We start from the raw sequence: 26,619 nt of genomic DNA on the forward strand, positions 1-26,619 counted from the left end.
CTGTTTGGAACACCTGAGGATGGTAATAGTCGAAACACGGACCGTGTTGGGTCCACAGCATAGTTTTTTATGTGGATTAACTGTATATGTGCTGGATTGAATAAACATATGCATCAGGTACATCCATTCCACAGTATTGTTTTTGTGCTTGGTTTCCCCTTTCTGTTGTGGAACCACTGTAATGCAAGTATTTTGCCCCGTAACACATCTGCAATGTAGCTTGTAGTGTAATTGACACCTGAATCTAGTTAATTTTACTTGTTGTTTTGTACTAAAATGTTTTGTATTTCCCATGCTGTTCAGGGATCCGGGCATACGAGCAGCTGGGCCAGAGAGCCTTTGGTCCTGCGGGCAAGATCGTGGCTGGGATTATCATCAGCATGCACAATGTTGGAGGTGAGAAGGAGCCACAGAGGCTCCAGCACTGACACCACTGGCAACATACTGTACTATAACCAGGGAATCAGTAATGTGAGCTGTGGCAATCTGCAAGGGCCATGGTCTCTCGTGTAATGCAGAACCTTTGTGCCAGGGGAGAAAATTAACTAGGAATTTTATATTTCTTATCTTGTATTATCCTTGTTTTATTCAAATCCGTCTTCCTCTGGCATCTTACAGAGGTCAGATAGAGGAAAGAGAAAGAGGGTAAGTAGAGCAGTTGGGGTGGGGGGTGGGTGAAGGATGGTTGGGAGAGACCAAAAGAGAGAATGAAATAAAGAATGAGGAGGATTAAGGGAGGGAGGGAAGGAGAGAAAGAAAGAAAACGTCAGTGGGTAGAAACACATGAGAGACGGAATAATATGACAGAAGAAAAGAAAGAGAGAAGAAGATCAGATGGGATAGTGCTTGTGTCCATATCAGAGTCTGATTCCAAGGTCCAGCTTCTGCTCACAGGACTTGTCAGGCCTGGGGATGGTACAGAAACTGTGTGCATTGCTCTGAGGGGAGGGTAAAGCTAGATTTAGCCATCATCCGCCATTACATCCAATGGCCAGATTTTAGGAAGAGATGGGAGCCACACTGGGTTATGGAGAGAGCTTTGGGCTAGAGCCCTTGGCTGAAAACTATTACTGCAGTGAGCGGGTAAGGTAGAAAAGGAGACTGAAAGTGGGGGAGGGGGGCGGGAATCCCAGCTAGTTGCAAATAAATAAAGGCTTCTGGTACTACAGTCCCAGTAATGGTAGTTTAAATTGAGCTGTAGGCCCAACGGGAATAGAACATTGTTGGGTCATAAAATAAATAACTAAACAGGGAGAGCAAGGGAGCCACAAATAACTTTAATGAAAATATTCTTCTGGATTTATTTTTATGTAATGTATTTTTACTTTTCCTGCTTTCACAGCAATGTCAAGCTATTTATACATTGTTAAATACGAGCTGCCACTAGTGATCCAGGCCTTCCTGGGACAGACTACAAGCACAGGGTGAGTGAGTCCAAGAATGGGAGCCGCTTACGCGAACAGCGAGGCACTCCACCCCTTGCAGCTTCACGGGAAAGAAACTGAGCCACGGAGCCCCCCAAAGGGGAGTTCAACCCTGAGTTAAGTCTACCATGCTTTGTCCTTGCCAGCTTCAGTTTCCTTAATGAGGGAGGTTGATAGCTGTCATCTCGGCCATGAGTGATGAGTTTACAGAATGCAGCAGCTGGGCCACACTTGGCTTTGTTTTGTATCTAAAATTGGACACATCTGGACGTCAGTGCTCCATTCTCATGCCCTTCAAAAGCTGCCAGAGCTATTGCAGCCAATACTTATTTCCCCCCCTCCCACACACACTCACACAGCTGCCAGTTCAGATCACTACAGCACTGGGAGGACAGCCCACACAATGCAGTCTCAGAGCACTCAACCACACACGAACTCCAGGCTAGCTTCAGTTGTTGATCCAGTCCTGGTTTTCCATATAGTCTTGAGTTGGGAAATTAATTCCTGGTTTTCTAAATCTCTTCCATGTACCTGCCTTGCAAACTGCATGTGGAATACAAGGTAGAAAAACCTCCATGGAGCTAGGTTGGCTGCATTGCATCTTGTCCACTTGCATGGATTTAAAGCAGTGTTTTTGTAACTGCTTCCAGTCCTCATCATCCTTGAAAATGAATTTTGAATACTCTTAAGGTATTAACACAGCCCTTCAGCATTCATCCTCCATAGGCCCCAGGAAGCCAGGGGTATCAGACCTTACAAACAGCTTTTTGTCTCTTCCCTCTTAGGGAATGGTACACGAATGGGAACATTTTAATTGTAGTCGTCAGTGTTGCTATCATCCTGCCTCTAGCTCTCATGAAACACTTAGGTAAGCATCCACCTGTCGCTGTCCTTTTATTAATTTCCATTCTCTTGTGACCACACTTGCAACCATGAGTATATGGTCAGTTTCTTTCTACATATTGAATACTGTTTATTTTCTCTACAGGATATTTGGGGTACACCAGTGGTTTCTCTCTTACCTGTATGGTGTTTTTCCTCATCTCGGTAAGCAAAACCTGCTTCACATACTATCTATGTGTTTCCATTACTTTATTAAGGTTACCTTATGGCTCCAGAAAAAGGAGGACGGATTGAGACATCCGGGTTTTACTTCCATTGAAAGCAGTGGAAGTAAAACCTGGATGTCTCAATCCATCCTCCTTTTTTGAAAGCCATATGGTAACCCTACTCTAGATCCCTGGTACTGAAAGGCAGGAATGGGGGGAGGGGAGGGGGCTGAGGCATACAAAAGCCCTATTTTACTCAGGGCATCTCGGTCAGGACATTACAATTTCCAGCCTGTTTTAAAAAAGGATGGTTGCATCCAGGGCCTTTTGTAAAATATATGTAGGGCCATGGCAGTATATGTATATTTCCCTGAACATGAGCAAGCATTTTAAAAAATATACATTTACAAAGAAGCATGCAAACATTGGCACTTTCATATGTAAGTGCTGATTTTTGCCCACTTATACGTCAGAGCTGCCAAGTTACCCTGTTCCAGGAGAGAGATTGTAGGTCTATCCTAGATTTCTGATAACCTCATTCAGGTGCATTGTGGGTAGAATTAGTGATTGCAGATACTACATTTGCACTAGGGATGTAAGTTCAAAACCAGGACTGGCCATTTTACTGAAAGCCCTCCCTCTAGGTAACCTGGCAGCTTGGTGTCAGGTCAAAACCGCGGAAGACAAAGGCGCGCGCCAACAACTGAGCGCAGCGCGGAGGTGCGCGCACCGAAGAAAATAACTGTTTTTAGGGGCTCCGACAGGGAGGTGGGGAGAGGAACCCCCCAATTTACTTTATACACATCATGCCGCATTGTGGGGGCGTTGTGGGGGGTTTGGGGGGTTGTAATCCCCCACATTTTACTGAAAACTTCACTTTTCCCTAAAAACAGGGAAAAAGCTAAGTTTACAGTATAATGAGGGGGGTTACAACCCCCCAAACCACCCACAACGCCGCCGTGATCTGTATTAAGTAAAGTGGGGGGGCTCCCCAACAAAACCCCCCGTCGGAGCCCCTAAAAACTGTCATTTTCTTCGGCGCGCACCTCCGTCTTGCGCTCAGTTGTCGGCGCGCGCCTTTGTCTTCCGCGGTTTTGTCTATGAACCGGCAGCTCTGACATGTTTGCCACAGAGACGTCAAGTTGCCCAGTTCCAGGACGGAGACTTGGTAGCCAGTTCTGGTTTTGAAATTGCATCCAAGAACAGCATGGTATCTGTAGTCCCTGATTTTGCCTACTGAAATCAGTACTGCAGGTCTTACACTGTACTAGGATAGGCTGGTCCAGGACCAGCCCAAATTCTCCCTCCTGGAACCAGAAAACTTGGCAGCTCTGGTGTCAATATTCACCTGTAGAGGAGCCATATTTCAGAAAATTACATATTATGCAGGTTTTGAGGAAATTGCACTGGCTGCCAGTAGCATTTCGGGTTCAGCCTAAGGTTATTTCTGTGACTCATCAAACTATTTATTGTCAAAAACCGTGGTATTTTCGCCAAGTTGCGATTCCATATCAGCCAAATAGATCTTTGCGATCTGAAGACCAAAGGCTTATTGAACCTGATAGTGCAGGGGAGATATGCAGATACAAGGGCAATGGCTTTTTTATATTGCTGCTGTCAAATTGTGGAATGCTTTAGTAGGGCAATTCCGATTATCTGTTCAAACTGATTACGATTTAAGAAACAGCTAAAAACCCAGTTCTTTGTTGAAGCATTTTTGTGATGTATCTGTTTGATTTTACTGCGGAAGAATTTAACTATGAGTAAAGATTTTAATGTTTTTTTTTATATTTTGTAGTTGATTTTATGCACGTTTTAATTTTATAAACTGTCTAGTACAGTGTTTTTCAACCTTTTTACACCTATGGACCGGCAGAAATAAAAGAATTATTCTGTGGACCGGCATCGGTCCGTGGACCGGCGGTTGAAGGACACTCGTGGGCCAAACCCCGCCCATCTCTACCCAATCTCCACCCCAGACCCCGCCCCATAATAGTACTGATTGCACCTTGCACGTCCCGTGCCTCATCTGGAAGCTTTCCCTCTGACATTGCAACATCAGAGAGAAGGCTTCCGGTTCAGGCGCAGGACGCCCGTAGGAGCCACTGCCCATGGCTTTGTGCACTGGATCATTTAGGAAGAGGGAGCTGGCTCGAAGATAACGCCGCATCGATCGCACCGTAGACCAGCAGTTGAAGCACACTGTTTGGTCCTGATGCACGTGCTGGCCCTGTGGACCGGTAGGAAATTTCTGTGGACCGGCACCGGTCCATGGACCGGTGGTTGAAGAGCACTGCTCTAGTATGTAAACTTTTAAATAAATAAATAAAGAGGAGTCAGTTAGGCAGCCAAGCTCAGAAGGACTAAACACGACGCCAAACTGTGTAATATAGTAAGTGAAAGCAATCTCAAGGATAGTATGACGCAAGATCTGATCACGTTGGAAAACTGGTCCTCGACATGGCAGCTGGGCTTCAACGCTAAAAAGTGTAAGGTCATGCATCTTGGCAGTAGAAATCCATGCAGAACATACACCTTGAATGGAGAGGCACTAGCTAAGACTTCAGAAGAACGGGACTTGGGAGTTATCATCAGTGCAGACATGAAGGCTGCCAAACAAGTAGAGAAGGCCTCATCCAAGGCAAGGCAAATGATGGGATGTATCAAGAGAAGCTTCGTCAGCCGCAAACCTGAAGTCATCATGCCACTTTACAGATCCTTGGTGAGACCTCATCTGGAATACTGTGTACAATTCTGGAGGCCGCATTACCGTAAGGATGTGCTTCGAGCCGAGTCAGTCCAGCGGATGGCCACTAGAATGGTCTCCGGACTCAAGGGTCTCTCATACGAAGAAAGACTGGGCAAATTGCAGCTCTATACTCTAGAGGAGCGCAGGGAAAGGGGTGACATGATTGAGACATTTAAATACGTCACAGGTCGTGTCGAGATGGAAAACGACATATTCTTTCCCATGGGACCCTCGGTCACAAGAGGGCACCCGCTTAAACTCAGAGGAGGGAAATTTAGTGGTGACACCAGGAAGTACTTCTTCACGGAAAGGGTGGTGGATCATTGGAACAAACTTCCTAGGCAGGTGATCAAGGCCGCCAGCGTGCTCGACTTTAAGAATAGATGGGATATCCACGTGGGATCCCTACGAGGGTCGAGCTAAGGAACTAAGTCATCAGCATTCAGACTTAATGGGGTGGGTCAGTAGAGTGGGCAGACTTGATGGGCTGTGGCCCTTTTCTGCCGTCATCTTTCTATGTTTCTATGTTTCTATGTTTCTAACTGCCCCCTCAATCGTTCCTCTAAAGCCCTGGCCAAAATGAGCATTTTGCAAAGCCACTAGGGAAGACTCAAGGCACACATGGAAATTTTTTTAACGTATACTTGTATTGCTGTGTCTGATCAGGAACACACATATGAGGGTCAATATTCAGCTGGGCCATGATCGGGCTTTGACACTGAATATTTGGTGTATGCAGACAGAGTACAAGTTTATTAATTTTTAATATACCGACCATCTACGGGAATCTAGCCGGTTTAAAATAAAATATTAAAAGAAGAATAAAAATATAATACTAGTAGGGAATAAGCTTAAAGAGAGGAAGGGAGGTGTACATTGAGGACATTGATAAGACGAACTGGAAAGTGGTGATAAAGAAAAGGGAGGGGTAAGGTTACATTATTAGAGGTTAAAAACTAAAAAAAAAAAAAAAAGTTGAAAGGAAATTGAAGGGAAGAGGATAAAACATTGGGGATGGGATCGCTTCTTGAAAGCGGTTGGCTAAAATGAAGATGAGAAGGATCAAGAGCAGTAGAATGCATCTTGAAATAAGAATGTTTTTAACTTTGTCTTGAATTTATCGATTAATTTTTTGTGGCGGAATTGAGATGGCAGAGCATTCCATAACACATAGCTGGTTACGTCAATATTCAGAATTTAAGTGGCTGTGGGTTGCCACATTTATCTTTGTGGTAACTAATTTGTGCAGTTACCCTGGCTGGTTAAGTACTGAATAGCCCAAAATCGAGAGTAAACTATCCAATACAACATGTATTTATGATTCATATACCGATAAAGAGGACCTCATACACCCAGGACATATGTCTTAGTTTTATAATTGAATCGCTAATAGTTTTATAGATGACTGTGCATATCAGAAAAGAACAATGGAAAAAAGGAGCACTTAAGGCCAAGGGCAAAGAAAGTTAATTGCTCCTTTTTTCCCATTGTTCTTTTCTGATATGCACAGTCATCTATAAATCTATTAGCAATTCAATTAAAAAGCTAATATTTTCTGTAGGACCAATGATGAATACACTACCCCAGTAAGAACATGAAAAAGCAAATTAATGTCCCGGGTGTATGAGGTCCTCTTTATCTGTATATGAATTATAAATACATATTGGATTGTTTACTCCTGATTTTGGCATATTTTGATTATTTTTTGAGTAAACATTATTTCTCCTTTTGTGTTTTTTTTTAATTTTTAAGTATCAAAAATCGGCATTTAACCAACTGCTGACTCCGCCCCAGAACACCTCCACAATAGCCAGTTTTAACTACCGTATTTGCCGGCGTATAAGACGACTGGGCGTATAAGACGACCCCCCAACTTTTAGTTAAAAAATAGAGTTTTGTGTTATACTCGCCGTATAAGACTACCCCTTCTTCCGCACACCTTCTCTACCGCCCCGGGTGCAGCACAGCCGGCCAGGTTCCCTTACTTTTGTGGCACTTCCCTGACCGACCGACAACAGCCCCGGTCCGACAAACCTCCCTGCCCTTAACCGCGAATCTAAATTACCTTCTTACAGCTGCTGTAAGAAGGTATTTAGATTCGCGGCTACAGGGCAGGGAGGTTTGTCGGACCGGGGCTGTTGTCGGTCGGTCGGGGAAGTGCCACAAAAGTAAGGGAACCTGGCCGGCTGTGCTGCAACCGGGGCGGGGCGGCCGCCCCTCTCTCTTGGTAGCCACTCGAACCGCGAGGCTACTCTCCTTCTCCTTATCTGCCCTGCCTGCAGCACAGAGCCGAACGGAAGTCTTCCCGACGTCAGCGCTGACGTCGGAGGGAGGGAGGGCTTTGTTTAAGCTTTGTTTAAGCCCTCCCTCCCCTCCGACGTCAGCGCTGACGTCGGGAAGACTTCCGTTCGGCTCTGTGCTGCAAGCAGAGAAGGTAGGGAGAAGAAGAGCCGCGTACATCCAGAAGACTGAGCATCCAGCCCCGCAGGAGCCCCGCGACCCTCGGAGGCGTCCCCATGGGATCCCCGCGACCCTAGGGGGCGTCCCCACGGGATCCCCGCGACCCTAGGGGCGTCCCCGTGCAGCTCTGTAATGTAAAGTAAGGACATGTAAAACAGTACCCGGCGTATAAGACGACCCCCGACTTTGGGGAGGATTTTAAGGTACTGAAAAGTCGTCTTATACGCCGGCAAATACGGTACTCATTTTCAGCGGTGATATCTGATTAAGTGCCTCTGGAAATTAGCAGATAGACCTGAACAAGTGTTTTAACCGGTCAGCAGACGTTTCTGGCTAGTTAAATTGTTTTGAATATTGACCAGATAATTTTTGGGACCGCCCAAACCATGCCTTCCACACACCCCCTTTGAATCCTGCAGCAGGCACACGAGCAAAATTGCAGCACTGTGAAATCAGCACTTACACAAAGGATCTTCAAGACATAAGAACATAAGAATTGCTGCTGCTGGGTCAGACCAGTGGTCCATTGTGCCCAGCAGTCCGCTCACACGGCGGCCTCCAGGTCAAAGACCAGTGCTCTAAAATGAGTCCAGCCTCACCTGTGTACGTCCCAGTTTAGCATTTCCGCACAGTATTTATTAAATATCTCAAAAGCAAATTACACCACTATCTGCAAGGTGAGCCAGCTTGCCTGACTAGTCACATGACATTCTATGGCATGCCCTCTTACCACTTCTCCTGTCCCAACCATTTCCCACAAAAATATGAATGTGAGGAAACTTTTTGATGAACCCTCGTGTATGTATGCAGTTTGTACATGTATATGCCACTAGGTGATTGCTGTTCAAGGCTTCTAAAATGATCTCCAGAGTCTGCCCTAGCTTCAGGAAAAGGATTTCTTTAGGAATATTTGGGGATCCATTCTTCATGTCATAGAAACATGACAGCAGATAAAGGCCAATGGCCCATCCAGTCTACCCATCTGCAGCATCCACTGTCTACTGAGATACATGAGGGGATAACTGCCAATGTCTACATCACCTCTTCCAAGCTTTATGCAAAGATTGCACCAACATATGTGTGCCTTGCAACCCTCCCAACCAAATCTTTTCCAGAGGGCAAATGGTAAAACTAGAGGGCATAAATTGAAGTTGCAGGGTGGTAGACTAAGAAGTAATGTTAGGAAATTCTTTTTCACGGAGAGGGTGGTTGATACCTCTTGAGAGAGGTAGTGGAGATGAAAACGGTGCCGGAATTCAAAACAGTGTGGAATGCACACAGAGGATCTCTAACTAGAAAATGAATGGTGTAAATTGAAGAAGTAGGGCCAGTACTCGGCAGACTTGTATGATCTGTGCCACATAAATGGCAATTTGATTTAGGATGGGCTGGGGAGGGCTTCAACGGGAACTCCAGGAATTGGAACCTAAAGACAGTACTGGGCGGACTTCTATGGTCTGTGGCCCAGAAATATCAAAGAAAAAAGACGATTCAGTTTAACCATACATTTATAATGAGTGTAACTATTGGGCAGATTGGATGAACCATTCAGGTCTTTTTCTGCTGTCCCTGAGAACTTCCACATGTCTGTCCCGCACTTTCTTGAATTCAGAGTCTTTATCTCCACCACCTCCACCAAGAGACTTTTCCACACATCTACCATTCTTTCTTTAAAAAGTATTTCCTTAGGCTATTCCTGATCCTATAACCTCTTAACTATGCCCTCTCATTATGGAATTTTCTTTCATTTGAAACAGGATCACCTCCTGTACATTAATGCCACTGAGACATTTAAAGGTCTTGATCGTATCCTTTCTCTCCTGCCTTTCTTCCAAAGTATACATATTAAGCTTTCTTAAGTCTGTCCCCATACGCTTTATGACCTATTTTGTAGCTGCCCTCTGGACTGACTCCATCTTATTTATATCATAAGAACATAAGAATTGCCATCTCTGGATCAGACCTTAGGTCCATCAAGTCCGGTGATCCACTCACGCGGAGGCCCAGCCAGGTGTAACCTGGCAAAACCTTAGTCACCCGTATCCTTCTATGCATCTTGCGAGGAGATGTGCATCTAACTTGCCCTTAAATCCTAGAACGGTGGGTTCCGCAGCAACCTCTACCGGGAGAGCGTTCCAGGTGTCCACCACTCGCTGTGTGAAGCAGAACTTCCTGGCATTTGTCCTGGGCTTGTCCCCCCTCAGCTTCAGTCCATGACCTCTTGTCCTAGTCACATTTGACATTGTAAATAACTTTTTATCCTGCTCTATTTTGTCGATTGCTTTTGTTATTTTGAAAGTCTCAATCAGATCCCCTCGCAGTCTCCTCTTCTCAAGGGAGAACAGTCCCAGTTTTCTAAGTCGTTCCTTGTAGCTCAAGTTCTCCATACCTTTTACTAGCTTCATTGCTCGCCTCTCACCCTCTCCAGCAGTTTTATATCCTTCTTTAGGTAGGGAGACCAGTGTTGGACACAATATTCCAAGTGTGGTCTGACCATTGCTCTATAAAGCGACATTATTGACCCTCTCCGATCTACTCGTGATTCCCTTCTTTATCATGCCCAACATTCTATTTGCTCTCTTTGCTGCCGCCGCCACACATTGTGCTGACAGTTTCAGGGTCCTATCTATCAGTACACCCAGGTCCTATTCTTGTTCGCTCTTAGAGTGCAACCTAGAGTGCAACCTAGAGTTGCACCTGACATTCTATACTCGTGCTCCTTGTTCTTTTTGCCCAAATGCATTTCTTTGCATTTTTCCACATTAAACTTCATCTGCCATTTCTCTGCCCATCTCTCTAATTATCTCAAATCTCTCTGGAGTTCCTCGCTGTCCTTTTTTGATCTGATTGCCCGACATAACTTCGTGTCATCTGCAAACCTGATGATTTCACTGGACGTTCCTTCTTCTAGGTTGTTGATGAAAATATTAAATAAGATGGGCCCAGGAACCGAGCCCTGGGGCACACCGCTAGTCACTTTCTCCCAGTCTGAGAGCTTCCCATTTATGCACACCTTCTGCATTCTGTTTTCCAGCCATTTGCCTATCCACCTTAGTATGTCTCCCTCTATTCCGTGGCTTTGTAATTTCCTGAGAAGTCTTTCATGTGGAACTTTGTCGAATGCTTTCTGGAAGTCCAAGTATATTATATCCACCGGTTCTCCGCTATCGATTTGTTTGTTCACTGTCTCAAAGAATTGAAGTAAATTTGTCAAGCATGACTTCCCTTTCCTGAAGCCATGTTGACTGGCTCTCATCAGGTCATGAGTATCCAAGTGCCGGACTATGCTATCTTTAATCAGTGCTTCAACCATCTTTCCAGGGACAGATGTAAGACTCACCGGTCTATAGTTGCCCGGTTCTCCTCTTGATCCTTTTTTTTAAATTGGGATGATGTTCGCTATCTTCCAGTCGTCCGGTATCTGTCCAGTTCTAATTGACAGGTTAGCAAGGTTTTGCAGTAGTTCTCCGATTTCTACCTTTAGTTCCTTTAATACTCTCGGGTGAATTCCATCCGGTCCAGGGGATTTGTCACTTTTAAGTTCGTCGATCTGATAGTATAGCTGGTCCAAATCCACTTCTGCTGTGGTGAGGCTGTCCTCTATTTCTCCCTTGAACACTTTCACTGTTTCAGGTATTGATGTAATGTCCTCCTTTGTAAAGACAGACGCAAAGAAGGAGTTTAGTCTGTCTGCAATTTGTTTGTCTTCTTTGATGTATCCTTCTCTTCCTTGGTCGTCTAGCGGACCTACTGCCTCTCTTGCATGTTTTTTCCCTTTTACGTATCTAAAAAAGGGCTTGAAGTTTTTGGTCTCTTGCGCTATTTTCTCTTCATAGACCTTTTTGGCATTCCTCACCACCTTGTAACATTTCTTCTGATCGCCTTTGTGGCTGTTCCAAGCTTCAGTTGTTTTTTCGTGTTTCCATTTTTTAAAGGAGTTCTTTTTTTCTCTTACGGCATTCTTCACCTCTTTAGTAAGCCATGCTGGTTCTCCTTTGCTTTTATTTTTCCGTCCTTTGGATATCTGTGGAATGTAGAGATTTTGTGCTTCCATGATAGTATTTTTTCAGTAGGGATCATGCCTGATCTACCGTTTTAATTGTGTCTATCCTTAAGGTTAAGGTTTTGGTACGTTTCCCCTTCCCGATGTCAAGTTTAAAGCTGATCATGTTGTGATCGCTCGTCCCTAGTGGGACCATGACTTCTACTTCTTTTGTCTGACCAGTAATGCCATTTAGGACCAAGTTTCCATGTAGGTCAGTTTCCATGACCTGTTGCTGCCATTCCCATAACAATTGCTTTGTTCGCTTATTACAATATAAATATCTCTAGGCCTAGAGATGTCCACCCACATGTCTCCACCTGTTTTTTGTCTCCCTGACAAATGCAGGAATTCTCTCTCCTCATGTGTGCTGCCAGCTGCCAAAGTAAAATCTGCGCCCCTCCCCCCTACTTTACAGTGACATGCTCTCCAAAAACCTACAGGTTAAGGACAGAGAGAAAAAAGTCTCTTCCTAGATCAGGATAGGATCTTAGTCCCACCAGTACATGCAACAGGTTGTGGGACCCTTAGAGTCAACTGGAGTTCTGGGGTGGGGGGGAGTCACTGACTGACACTCCCTTCTTTCATGTTTATCAGAAATATTTTTTTTTTGTACTGACAGGTGATGTACAAGAAATTCCATATTCCTTGCCCCCTGAATGAGACCATATACAATGAGCATCAGGTATACTACAATGGATACAACAGCACATATGAAAAGGAGGAAAGTGAAGATGTATGCATGATCAAAATCTTCACCGTCAACTCCCAGGTGAGAGACAGATGGGGTCCTAGTCAGATGTGACCATGTGCAATGAACTCAGAGCACATCAGAACTCTGAACTCTCCATCCATTCTTTATTTTAAAAATATTTACAGTGGTACCTTGGATTACGAGCATAATCCGTTCCAGGAGCATGCTCGTAATCCAAAATGCTCATTTATCAAAGCAAGTTTCCCGATAGGAAATAATGGAAACTCGCTTTGATACGTTCCCTCCCCCCCACGAGAACTGGCATTGCTCCTCCCAAAGGCCCCCCCTGCGATCTGGCACCCTCCCCCCGCCGTGATTGGGCACCCCCCTGCCGCTTCTTACCGTCATCTGGGCACCGGCACCGGCATGTCCTATGCATTGGTGCCGGTGCCCGAAGATCGGCTTCCTCTTCTGCTGGGCCTTGAGCATCTGTGTATGCTCAAGGCCTGCTAGTTCACACAGGCCTTAAGTATGCGCAGATGCTCAAGGCCCAGCAGAAGAGGAGGCCGATCTTCGGGCACCGGCACCAACGCATAGGACATGCCGGTGCCAGTGCCCAGATGACGGTAAGGAGCGGCGGGGGGGGGTGCCCAATCGCGTCGGGGGGGGTGCCGGATCGCGGGGGGGCGCTCGTAAATCGAGCCAAGCTTGGTTTCCGAGGCGCCGATTTTGCAAATGTTTTGCTCATCTTGCAAAACACTCGCAAACCGGTGCACTCGTAAACCGAGGTACCACTGTATATTCCATTTATCTTAATATCCTAATCCAGGGCTGCCCAAGTCCGGTCCTCGAGATCTACTGGCAGGCCAGGTTTTCAGGATATCCATAATGAATATGCATGAGAGAGATTTGCCTGCACTGCCTTCTTGTTATGCAAATCTCTCTCATGCATGTTCATTGTGGAAATCCTGAAAACCTGGCCTGCCAGTAAATCTCGAGGACCGGACTTGGGCAGCCTTGTCCTAATCTTTAAAAACATATTAAAACAAACTAAGCAAACAAACATAATCTGTAAATACATATTAGAAAACAAAAATACAATCATATCTTAATAAACCTCATCATAAGAAACCTAGTAATCTCATCAGACCTGTTATATCACACCAGCCCTTTTCAACAAACTCAGTCTTTACCATAAGTTTGTTGAAAAAGAAGGGTTTTTAGCTCTCTTTTAAAATGACTTACTGTTTGTACTTCTTGGATCTCCAGCGTTAGGGCATTCTTTTATTTATGCCCTACCACTAAAAAATGTAGTATGCATGCACAAGGCCAGATTAAGGCTTACAGCCCCAAGCATTTTGCCCAGTCCCTCAAGCCTGGCCACTGTTGCCCAGCCACCCCCCCCACCCATACTTTGTAGTGAAGACTGGCAGGAAGGATGCCCACTCCCTCATGCCTTGTCACTGCTGCCCAGATCCCCCCCAAAAAAACACCCCCAGACTCTCCCTTACCTTGTAGTGAAAACTGGCAGGAGGGATGTTTACTCCTCCTGCCGGCAGGCCTGCCTCTTTAAAATGGCAGGCCTTCCCTTTCCTGGTGCATACTGGGATGCACTCGGAGGAGCCTTAGGCCCTGATTGACTCAGGTGCAACAGGAATATCGGTCTTGACCAGCAGGTATTTAGCCTCTTTTACTGTGAAGTCTGTAGAGAGCCTAATTTCCATATTTTTCTGATGAGCTGACAGTCTGACGAGCCTCTCTGATTATTGTCTCGTTTGTGTTACGACGCCTCATTTTTGAACTGTGATAGGATTTTGCTTGCTACCTAATGTCCTTTATCTTTGCATATCAGACAGCGTACACTGTTCCCATTCTGGCATTTGCCTTCGTCTGCCACCCTGAGGTTCTGCCCATCTACACTGAGCTACGCAGGTGAGGTGCTCTTCCTGGGGCCATTTTTAAGGCCCTTACCCCCTCCCTAATTTTCTGCATTTCTCTTCATCCTTCCTCTATCCTGACCCCTCTCTTTTACCCCTCTTTCCTCTGACTTGTGTGTTTTTCAAAATTTCTCCAGGGATTTTTGTTCCTCTGCGACAAACATAATTGAGCAAAATACTGACATGCAGTCTGGCCACTGCTGCTGACAGATATTTCTCCATCACCAAGCCCCTCTGTCTGGAATGACCCATCTGCTGGCTGTCTCCCTACTTAAAGACACTCCTGGTCTTCCTCATTCAATGCCAATGAGAATCAGTAGTACAGAAAAAGAAAAACCTGGATAATTTCACATTTATTTCTCCAGTGGTTTTTGTTAAAGTTCCCCGGGAACAACTCTTTGCTCCTTACTTCTCTCAGAAAACTGAGATTCACATTTGGTTGGGGCCTGTTCAAGACCTGAGCCGCTGTGTCTGGTCATGTCTAGCCCAGTGTTTCCCACTGAGGCGTAACTATCAATTCCAAATTGTTATAAAGCACACCATCCTCCACGGATCAAGCAGCAAGGGCACGAGAGAGGACTTTGGGAGCTTGAAGGACACAAAGGAGACAGCTCAAGAGGAGAAGTGCTGTGTAGAATATGTGTGTGTGTGTTGTACAAAGAAAGGCCTGGAGGACCACCAGCCATTCAGGTTTTCAGGATAGCCTTAATGAATATGCATGAAAGATATTTGCATGTATTGAAGATGATAGGGGGTGCAGATCTGCCCCATGCATATTCATTAGGGCTATCCCAAAAACCCAACTGGCTAGTGGTCCTCCAGGACAGGGTTGGGGCCACTGCTGTATGCTACTTGTTAATTCCCACACTCCAAGGCTCAGAGGGTATGTAGGTAGGAGAGGGGAATGAGTGGCTAGAACTGTGCTCTGAATGTTGCTGCACGACGTTTGAGAGGCATCGCTGGTGTCTCGCACTATTGTGAGGTGCTGATAGCCAAGTCCTTATGCTGGTCTGGACCTGAGGGTCAGGTGGCGTGACATCTCTTCTGTGGCACACCTGACTGGGTCTGAAAGCACACCAGTGTGCCATGGCCTGTTCGTTGCAAAATACTGCTCTTAACCCATGGCAAGTTTAGGTTCAGCCCTGCCCTCACCCACGCCAAGGTTTACTTTATTTATTTATTTATTTATTTTAAAAATTTATATACCACATATAACTAAAGTACTCCCCCGATATTCGCAGGGGTTCCGTTCCAGGAACCCCCGTGAATCATGAAAAACCACAAATATGGTTTTTCGTGGGGGAGACGAGAAGGCAGCAGGAGACGCAGGAAAAAGCAACCGGAGCGCCGGCGAGTGAAGGAAATCACTCACTGTATGCTCCGACCGCCTCTTTCTGTACTAAAGTCGGGCCTCACCAATCAGGAGCTGCTTTGACACACAGCTCCTGATTGGTGAGGCCTGACTTTAGTACAGGAAGAGGCGGTCAGAGCATACAGCGAGTGATTTCCTTCACTGTCCTCTCCTGCCTCTCCAGCTGTCCTTTCCTGGTCGGCGGTTCAGAAAATACCGCGAATGACTGGGACCGCAAACCACCGACCGCAAATTCGCGGGGGAGCACTGCATACAGTTTCCATATCACATACATAAAATATTTTTTCCTTCGATTACCACATATAAAATAGACGTCTAAACAACATCATAATTGTCCCTGTTATGAACAGGGATAAAACACAAATTCAATCAATTCAGAAATACAAGCAGGCTTTAAATCATACATTGCTATAAAAAAAAAAATCTAAAAAGGAGATTATCAGCTGGAATAAGCTTTAGCATAGGAAGGCATTGGCAAATAATTGAGTTTTCAGCATTTGCTTAAAATTCATCCTCCCCATACAGAACCGCAAGATACCAGGCAAGGCATTCCATAATTCTACGCCAGCCACAGATATCATTGATGCTCCAATCCTAGCGTGCATAATCGACATTCTACCCTTCAAGCTTAATTTCATCCATTTACATCTCTAAGCCCTTTAAGATTTTCAAAAATTTAAGAAAGTATTAAAAAACTACTCTATTTGTGGAAGCATTTAAAAGATTGTTCAAGATTCATGAAGATATTGCCACTGATATATATAGATGGCAATGTCGGGTGTTTTGTCTCTTTGAAGAGACTAGTGCATGTGTTGCTTGTTTGTATGAAACTATTGTATACACCTGTTTGTCTGTATCCATTTTATGATTGTATTTTGTAAGTTGCCTAGGAATAGGTGGGTAAGAAATTTTTTAAATAAATAAATACTTACGGTGCTCGTTAAGTTCACCTCTGGAAGCTTTTGTTCATGGCTTCTGGATTCTCAGATTTAAGGTTTCTGGATCTTTCCCCTTGAGCCTAGGCACTGTGCCTGTTGGGTGTGTGTACGTTCCAGCGTACTCAGCTTACGAATGTGCACTCATCCATCTTGCCTTTTGAAACTCAACTGGTACTGCACTTTGCCAGGTTGGCAGGATGCAGCTGAGCCTCAGGTCCTTCCCCTCTATAAATCTGCCTCTCGTTTTTTTTTTTTCCTCGGCAGTGCCACCAAAAAGCGGATGCAGAATGTTGGCAATATCTCTATCCTGGCCATGTTTATCATGTATCTGCTGACTGCCATCTTCGGATATCTCACCTTTTATGGTAAGCACCATGATGGAGGGGATTCTGTTCTAGAGGGACGTAAGAGAGGCAAATGATCTGCGATGATTCAGGGGTAGAACAAAGAGCAGACCAACCGAGTATATGGAGCAAAAAGAAATTTAATGTAATGTATGCCTGACGCGGCCACGTTTCGCCCGAGGGCTGCGTCAGAGGCAAAACTAGAGAGGAAAAACAGGAAGTGGTTGAAGGAGTATTGCAGAAGGACTACTACTGCTGAATTTTTGCACCAGTGAGAAGTGTATTCTTTGTGTTTAAATACTCTGCATTGTTTGGTAAGCGGTTACGCTGGACAGACGCCTGCTGTCTGTTTTTCCCCTCTACTTTTGCCTCTGACGCCGCCCTCGAGCGAAACGTAGCGATGTCAGGCACATGTTACATTAAGGGCTCCTTTTACTAAGCTGCGTTAGGGCTTTAACGTGCGGAATAGCGCGCGCGTGCTAGATGCTAACACCAGCATTGGGCTGGCGTTAGTTCTAGCCGCGTAGCATGGGGTTAGCACGCGCTAATTTGCTGCGTGTGCTAAAAACGCTAGCACACCTTAATAAAAGGAGCCTTTAATTTCTTTTTGCTCCATATACTCTGCTCTTTGTTCTAACCCGGGGATTCTGTTCCGGACACCCTGGGAGGAGGGGGCAATTTGTAGAAAAACCTAGTGCCTCACTTCTACTCATTATATGAAGATTGCTGGTTTTCAGTAACTCCCTGAACACGAGTCATTTTGTCACTCTGTTACTGGAGAGAGGCAGAGCTGAGAAACATATTCTGAAAGTCCCCGTGTAATAATTCCTTTAGACAACTCTTGGGAGTATGTCTTTGCTCTGTAATGTCCCGCCCATCTGTGCCAAAAAAAAAAAAAAGAATTTGTTAAAAGAATTTCAGTTTCTCTTAAGGAAGGGACCTTATTCATCAGGAAAGCTTGCGTCTTTAGACATTTTCATCAGCCAGGTAGGCGTATTGACTCTGTTCCAAGATTTTGTTTTAAACAGTGTTGTCACTGGCGCTGAAGTGATTCTAGTTTTTTTTTAATATGCCTTCTCAGGTAATGTGGAGGCAGAGATGCTGCACACGTACAGCAAGGTGGATCCCCTGGACAAGCTCATCCTCTGTGTACGAGTAGCTGTCCTGGTCGCTGTCACTCTCACTGTGCCTGTGGTCCTCTTCCCGGTATGTGCCCCAGAAAGAAAGAAAAGTAATGTAAGATGGAGGTTTTGTAGTGCTGTACAAAAAGGAAGTAGTGATTTGTGTGTTTGTATTGAGGAGGGTATCGGAGTAGGTATGTTTTACATGGGGGAAGGGGGTTGAAGTTAAGCATGCTTGTGTTGAGAAGGGGTGTCAGGCTTTGCATCTCAGTAGTTGAAGGTTTTGTTCTTGTGGGTGCCTGTAATGCTCTCTCACACAGGGACTAAATAGCAAGGGAACTAAGTTTTATGGTAATATAAAGTGTGTATTAAATACCATCTAGAACAGGGGTCTCAAAGTCCATCCTTGAGGGCCACAATCCAGTCGGGTTTTCAGGATTTCCCCAATGAATATGCATGAGATCTATGTGCATGCACTGCTTTCAATGCATATTCATTGGGGAAATCCTGAAAACCCGACTGGATTGCAGCCCTCAAGGAAGAACTTTGAGATCTCTGATCTAGAGGGCTCAACAGGCAGGAACCTTCACCACCACCACCACCACCATCACAACCCTTAATGTTATTATCTGTAGATATGGCAAAGGCCTTTAACAGGGTCTATTGGTCTTTTATGATTAGGACCCTAGAGAAAGCAAGGTTGGGACCCAGATTTGTGAACTAGGTCTGGATAGGTTTTTGTTGTTTTTTTAAAACCTGGTTTGTTGGGGGATATTTGAAAGCCTATGAAGCAAGGTGAGGTATATATGAGGGGTGTCCATTGTCTTCTTAGTTTTTTCCTGTGGTTATAACACCTCTTGCACGGAGGATAAGAGACAATGGACAAGCAGTAGGGAAAACCGCATCTGGTTCGGAGCACAATATTTCCTTTTCCACAGATGTCAGTGAGCTGGAGACATCTCTGATTGCCTTAACACAGGGGCTATTTTATTACATGGTAGTATTTTCAAATTGCTTTTGGGATAGGGTGTGCCTGTGTAGCCGTTTTATTGTATAAGTTTTAATAGAATCCACACTGGACAGAGATCACATCCTTAGAAAGCAGAATACAAATCCAGGAATTTAATTTCTTTTTCACGAAAGATCCAAGCTCAACTGCATTTAATTTAATTGTCTTAAACCGTATACAAAATAAGTCCAGTAGATGACCTTGTGAAGGAAGGCTATAATAAAATCCCTTTGAGTTTACAATTGGGGTTCTCTGCCAGTTGTGTAACTCACTCTCTCCTCTCCTTCAACCCTGCATGATAGATCCGTCGAGCCATCCAGCAGATGCTCTTTCCAGGCAGGGATTTTCACTGGCTCCGGCACATTGCCATCGCCATCTGTCTCCTTTTTATTGTCAACTTGCTGGTCATCTCCGTACCCAACATTCGTGACATCTTCGGAGCCATGGGTGAGTCATGCCACATCTCTACTAGCTAGTGCCAGCACTGCCCAAGATTGGGTAGGTGGGTAAGAGTTTAGTTATTAAGGAATGAAGGGCTAAGGCTCCAAGAGTGGGCTGCCACTGAGTTCCATTCATCTTGTTTTGGCTGCTAGTCATAGGACTTGGTGTAAGAACATATGGAGAGCAGAATGGGCACTGGACACAATGGCAAAAATATCTCTTTGTAAAGTTGATAAACCATCGGGCCGATGTCCAAGCTGATAAACATTCAGCGCCTGCTCCTGACAGTATAAGCCTACTATCTATAGCTTTTCAGTGGTACTAGCCAGATAGAGGCAATGAAAATCCCTTAAGAGCGAGATAGAATGACAACTTAACACATAATGGCAATATGAAGCTATTGTAAGGGCAATTCTATAACTGGGTGCCTGCATAATGTATGTAAATGTAAGAATAGCAATACTTTTCATGGGTAAATGTACACTTAACACACATAAGGGAAGGAAAAGTGACGAAGCACCATTCTATAAGGGCACGCCCAAGCGGCAAAGTACAAGGGTGGCGTTCACATGGGTGGAGCATAGGAGGAGCACAAGTGGGGCTGCCATTTACACACTTAACTTAGAGATCACTGTCGGTTATGCGCCTTCCTGCTGTGTCTGCACAACCACAATAACACCAGCTCTCTGGCTGGCTTAGCTCTGGGTACATTAATGTCGGGTGCACCAGTGCTGGGTTATGCCAGTGTTCTATAATGTAAACTGGGTGCCTAAAAGGAGGTGCCCACTTCTAGCATGTCCCCATATGTGTACAGCAGCAGAGATTGGCGTGGTGACAGAATTCATCACCGTTCCCATCCCCGCAAATCCCTGTGTCATTTTTTAAGGAGAGAGGGAAGAATCAGAGTATGAATGGGCACAGCCACTGACCCTAGAGCCTTGCATTGAAGAATGCTGGTTTACAAAGACTGAGGTTGAGATAGACACTGAAGAATAAGACAGTCTCTGGTATCCAGAGCAGATATTGTGATGTCATAATGCTCATTCCACTAATGCCTAAGAGCCAACCTCATCAGTGATGTCACAATGGGTTCATACTTGGCTCACATAAGAATCAGAGTATGAATGGGCACAGCCACTGACCCTCAAGCCTTGCACTGAAGAATGCTGGTGTAGAAGGACTGAGGTTGAGAATGACACGGGATTGTTTCCTACGGTTATCCACGGGGACGGGAACGGTGATGAATTCTGACTATTGTCTCTATACACATATAGCTGACCACAGTGACCACATTTTTTTTTTTTTTAATGTTTTACGCTTTTTTCCTGATGGCGTTTGGGTAACAATAAGAGGCTGTCCTGTGGTTTACCCTTTAAATTGCAACTAAGCCTTCAGTTTCTTCATTAGCTTCATGCTCTTCAATTCACTGAAATGGACCCCCAAGGCAGGTGATTTACAATGAAACACAGCCCCCATGTCGGGTCCTTCATTAATAAAACATCTTTTGATTTTTCCCAAATCTGGACGGCCCATGGTGCTTTTTTTTTCTTCTCCGTTTTGATTGATGTGCTTTGACCCTCTTCTACACTACCTAGCAGTGATCACATCAGACATAATTCCGGTGCTGCTGCTTAGCGTGTTCTGATGAATATTTGTATTTTCTTACATGATATAGCCAGTGTTCAAAATAGCCCCGTTCGCAGCTGATTATTAACCCCTACATCTACAGAATCCATTCCTCATACATGGGTCAGTTTGCAGCAACAATGGCTTCTTAAATGCTGACTGCCATGGCCAAGATTATACTTGGATATTCAATGTCAGGTCACGTCCGGGTATTGGCTAGAACTTCTATTTTTGTGATCCTATGTTAACCAGTTAAGGGCTAAATATTGGCACCTATCCAGTTAAGTGCCAGCTCCACCTCCAGACATAGAAGCCATTTCGGCTTTAGCGGTTAAAGGGGGGTCATTGCCACTGTTCCTGGTCAGATTGAGTTAACCAGATAAGAGCCTCTTTTTAAGTTGAAACAGTTTTTTGTTGACAATAAAAACATAAAGTACTGGCAACCGGGCAGAGAGCAGTGTTGCTGAAATACAATAAATTCCAATTAATCAAATATTTGCAGAATTACCATCTGTAATCTCCCACCCCCTTCCCAGGACCCCTGCCCTAACGACAGGTTGTAAAGTCAACATAATCATGTAAACCCATATAAAGGGAAAGAAACTACAATCACCCTGCTACAACCTTGGATTCATAAAAAATACAGTACATGCCTCTCCCCCCCCCAAACTCCCCCTCCAAAACAGTCATAATGTCAGAACACAGCAGCAGAACTGCATACTGCCACGTTTCAACTCCTTGCATAGTCTTACCTCTTCCTCCCTCCCGCCCACCTCTGCAACAATATTCCCTTTAAGACTTCCCTTCCACCTCCCTACCCCCCCTCCAATGACGCTTCCCTCCCTCCCTAAAAAAAACCTCCAAAACCACGCTTCCCCCACCCCCCAATACTAGGGGTGCCCCTACCTAAGAGCCTCTTTTAACCAGTTAACTCACTTTGGATATTGACTCTGTAGAATTCTAGACATATCAGCGACAGCACCTCTTATTTGGTTGAGAGCGTGGCTGTTCTCACTTGTACAAGCTCTTACGCACCGGGGCACGTAAAGGAGGTAGTGACCAACTAATTAGAGGAATAGGCTGAAGAAGAACTAGGAGGGCTGAGTTCAAGTCCTGCTCCTTCTACGTACTACATGCAACCTTCAACCAAAGTCAATTAATTTCCCACCTAAAAAGACAGTCATGATTCCATACAAATGCAGAGATTCTTAAGAGTGGCGCTGCTTATTTTTCAGCTATTCAAGGTGTTTCCTCTTTCTTTTCCTCATTGTACACAGGAGCCACAACAGCCCCCAGCCTGATTTTCATTTTGCCTGGTATATTCTATATCCGCATCGTCCCCAATGAAAAGGAGCCACTGAGGTCACGCTCTAAAATCCAGGTAAGTTGGCGCCGTCAGATTTTTCTGCCATGCTGCCTGTGATTCTCATTATAAGAGGATGGGAATGGGACTCATTAAAGGTTTCAGGTTTTATTAAAATTTGATTTTAAAAAAACCAAACGCTTATAAAAAAATTTCAAAGCGATTTCCAATGGGAATATAATATTCTTTGAGACGTATAAACAAGACATTTCTCATGACATACTTTGGGGGAGGATAAAAGGGAGAACTACAATTTAGATAGGAAAGAACAATAGGAGGGGATCAGGAATTACCTAGAAGTAATTGCAGTTTAAGTATGCCTGAACTATGATTAAAAAAGGGTGGCTATCTTGCGAAAGCGTCTGTGTAAAGATAGCATTTGAGAGAGCCCTTGAATTTCTCTAAGGTAGATTTCTTCTCTAAGGTAAAGTGGTAGATGGTAGGAAATATTTCATCACAATAAGGGTAGTGGATTCGTGGGACATCCTCCGAGAAGTATCAAGATTCAAGAGGACCTGGGGACAGATACAGAGCACTCTGAGTGGTGGGGGAGTGAATGGTAAAGCCTGGGACAGGTACAGAGGAGCCTCGGTAGTAGAAGATTGAAGGATGAAGCCTGGAAGAGATACAGCAGAGCCTCAGCGCTGAAAGTGTGAGGAGTAAATTCTGGGACAGATACAGAGGATTCTTAGTGGTGGAAGAATGAGGGTGAAGTCATGGGGCAGACATAAAGGATCCTCAGTACTGGGGGAGAAGAGTAAAGCCTTGGACAGATACAGAGGCGTTTCAGTGGCGTGAGGTAATTAGGATCAGGAAAGCAACATTCCCATTTAACACAAACTCCTGAAAAGGATGCTCCAGTAAAGGACACTTAATCCAAACAGAATGTAATTATTAATAGGTGAGAAAGCTGCAAGAAAAATGGACAGCAAAGCCAGCAATTGAGCACACCCAGGGACCCACATTTTGTGGCCTACAGAGCACTGGCAGAAATATCCAAGATGGAGTCTGATGAGGAGCAGCAGTAAGAGCCCAAGATGGCCAGCTTCTGAATAATTAGGGTGAAGGACCTGATTTCCAAACTGAACATGGAGACTGCTGTACTGAAGGAAAAAATAAAAGAGGTGGCAAGAAAAATCAAAACTGATTAAACAGAGATCAGAGCCAGAGTGGTCACTGTTTAAAGTTGGATCAAGAATTGAAAAGCTTTTCCAAGGAGCTGCAGGCCACAAAGAAGGATTTACCCAGCAAAGTTGAAAAAATATTGCCTAAATCAGAGGTGTTTCTGTAACAGAGGAATACAGTATATAAAGTTTATTCTATTGAAACTAGAATGGCAGAAACTGAATTATTTGTTTTTGATTTTGGTGTATTTGTGTTTATGATTCTTTGAGTCCCAAACTCTTTCCTGTCGTACGAGGGGAATCTTTTCCAGGACGTTCTCCCCTATTGCTTCTGGTGATCTTTTATCAGTTGTTTTCTATTATCAGGGGGCTCTAAGAAGCAGGTCCAGGAAATCATTTTATTAGATTTGCAGCAGAAAGGACCTGGGCTCTTTCCTCCTAAGTCACCTAAGTGTAAGGCCTCTGGGCTAATTTGTGCATGTAATGGATAATGGGACTTGTATACCACTTTTTTGTGAGGTCTACACAATCAACGCAATGTAAATATTTTAGACAGGTACTTATTTTGTACCTGGGGCAATGATGTGTTAAGTGACTTACCCCTGGAGATGATCCCTGCACAGTTATATAGGTGGATAGGTTGAAAGTGGCCCTTTGATTGCTTTACAACTCTCTCTACCTGGTGATTCAGGCTAAAACACCAAACAAACAAAAAAATCCAGAGCTAGTGTGGCACAGTGATACCAAAAGCAAAAATACAACAACTCAAAACAACCCTTTCCTGGCTCCAAATTTGGTGATGAGCAAAAGTCTCCCTAGTTTGGTATTTTCACGCGTCTCACTACATCCTCAGCATTGTCCATTTTTGGTTTGGAGTACGGTGCAAGCAAAAGCATCATGCAGATTTCAACTGCAAAAATTGAGCAGATGATTTTTTAATTTCTTAGTAATAATACCCTATCTCTTTCTGTTACTCTTACAGGCAGCCTGCTTTATGGTCCTGGGTTTCATCTTCATGGTTATGAGCTTGTGTTTCATCATCACGGACTGGGTGCTAACAGGTAAAAGTCGAAGCGGGGGTCATTAACCTAGGGCTTGCCCTAGGCCATCCCTTTATCCCATCCCGTTCCAGCAGAGAAAGAATGGTGCAAACAAACTTGGCGTTTTTTGTCTCATGTGTTGACTCCATGCAGTCATTGGAGAACGAAGGCAACCACGAAGACAAAGCATTCATCCATCCGTCCATCCACACTCTCTCTCTCTGCCATCATCACGGAAATAGCTCCAATTCACTGCCTGTTCTCTAGGCATGAGAATGACACCCAAGCTCCTCCAGTTCCTGTTATCTACTCATAATAGTGGAAATGGGTCTCTCCAGCCTTTCCTCCTTTCTTCCATTCTCCTTGGTGTCATGGAACCAGGGTGTGGACCTCGCCTCAGTACCTCCCACCATCTTTGAAGCCGAGGAAACAGATTCAGGACTGCACCATTTCCTGCCACCTTGGAATCATGGAAACCTATAGGTTTTCGTGCTTTGGCTGCAGTCAACCTCGCCATTAGCCATAAAAGCAGAAGTTTACCTTTCTGAACCTCTACGGCTCACATACATTTGCATACATCTCTTGACTTGAAATCCCCCAAACCAACTGCTTGTCACACAGCAGTGTCAGCTTTGACTTGGATCTGGAGTGGAGAGAACTGGCAGCTTTCCACGGAAAGTGGATGTAAATTTATTTAATTTGGAGTGGTAAAGTGTGAAAGAAGCGCACTAAGGGCCTCCCTTTCTTCTACGGCCTGTGTGGAAGAAGGAGAAGGCAGAGAGGAATGCCCTTGCTTGGTAAAACAAAAGCAACCGAAAAGGTCTTCAAATGAAAGAAACTACATTTTTGCCTTATAAAAGCATTTTTTTTAAGCCCTCATTAAGTGGCTGCAGAGCAGACCATTTGCAAATGGTCTGTACTAAGTATTTGTGAATGCCAAAATGACCATCGTGCCTTCAGATCTGTGAGGTCCCGCTCTCTCCTGAATGGCCTCCAAATCACATGACTCCAGCTCAGGTCAGTCACCAAACTGACACCGGATCATATGACTGAGCCAGGCCTGTAACATTGGTTTAACCCTTTCAGGACCAAGGGACATATTTGTCCCATAACTTTAAAATCCTATAAATGTTGATTGGGATAGTCTACAGTTCTAAATTTGATATGTACGGATTCCATATGATACTGCCTTTATGTAAACAAACTGGTTCCGACATTCATTCATTAGCGTCGTTGCCAGATTGACGAGAAGATTCACTTGCCACACTGTCCATAAGCCAGAAGTGTGATTTTTTTTTAAAAAAAATAATGATATTTCACAAAAAAAATCAATTTTTTGGCATCTGCAAGCCCTTTTTACCATAAAAATGTCGTCAAAACCACAAAAATTGGCCTACGATCCTTATGGTCCTGAAAGGGTTAAAAACAACCTCACGCGACTCACTGATCATCCTCCCAACCCTATTTTCAGAGACCAGGCAGGGCTGTACAAACAAAAGAATTGCATGTATATATGTTGAAGATTTTTCCTATTTTCCTAACGATAGTATATTATGTCATTTAATGAGCCTCATTATTTGCACAAATGAGCTACAGGGAGCCACCTTCCCACTGCCAGCTTTCCCCTGATGTCTCTCGAAGGCCAGTGGCAGAAGTGAGCTGTATGGAAATCAAAACTAAGGTCACTAAGGTCACCTATGATAGACTCAGCCAGTCTTCATTTTTGTTGCCTTCCCCCCCCCCTTTGTGTGCATGGAAACTTAGTCTCTGATTCTGTAAAGTCCGCCTAAATTTGGATGCCGACGGCAGCACCATTTGTATAAAACTTTAGGCGCCCAAGCATGGGTGGCGCTCGGTGTCCTAATATTTAGGTGTTCCCAATTTAT

General features: G+C 44.5%; 1 protein-coding gene across 3 annotated transcripts in view; it reads left to right on the forward strand.

Moving 5' to 3' along the window:
- Positions 1 to 25,924, forward strand: part of SLC38A5 (solute carrier family 38 member 5) — a 196,580-nt gene extending 170,656 nt beyond the window's left edge. For all 3 annotated transcript variants that reach the window (XM_033923471.1, XM_033923489.1, XM_033923481.1), the window contains 11 exons: positions 304 to 396; positions 1,343 to 1,424; positions 2,210 to 2,292; positions 2,413 to 2,471; positions 12,347 to 12,496; positions 14,271 to 14,350; positions 16,930 to 17,030; positions 18,091 to 18,215; positions 19,442 to 19,586; positions 22,484 to 22,587; positions 24,676 to 25,924. In XM_033923471.1, the coding sequence (XP_033779362.1) occupies positions 304 to 396; positions 1,343 to 1,424; positions 2,210 to 2,292; positions 2,413 to 2,471; positions 12,347 to 12,496; positions 14,271 to 14,350; positions 16,930 to 17,030; positions 18,091 to 18,215; positions 19,442 to 19,586; positions 22,484 to 22,587; positions 24,676 to 24,780 (1,127 nt within the window). In that variant the 3' untranslated portion in view covers positions 24,781 to 25,924. The remainder of the gene's footprint in view (positions 1 to 303; positions 397 to 1,342; positions 1,425 to 2,209; positions 2,293 to 2,412; positions 2,472 to 12,346; positions 12,497 to 14,270; positions 14,351 to 16,929; positions 17,031 to 18,090; positions 18,216 to 19,441; positions 19,587 to 22,483; positions 22,588 to 24,675) is intronic.
- The last annotated feature ends 695 nt before the right edge of the window (positions 25,925 to 26,619 follow it).

The sequence above is a fragment of the Geotrypetes seraphini genome, chromosome 1 (assembly GCF_902459505.1).
Source record: "Geotrypetes seraphini chromosome 1, aGeoSer1.1, whole genome shotgun sequence".
Classification (NCBI taxonomy): Eukaryota; Metazoa; Chordata; class Amphibia; order Gymnophiona; family Dermophiidae; genus Geotrypetes; species Geotrypetes seraphini.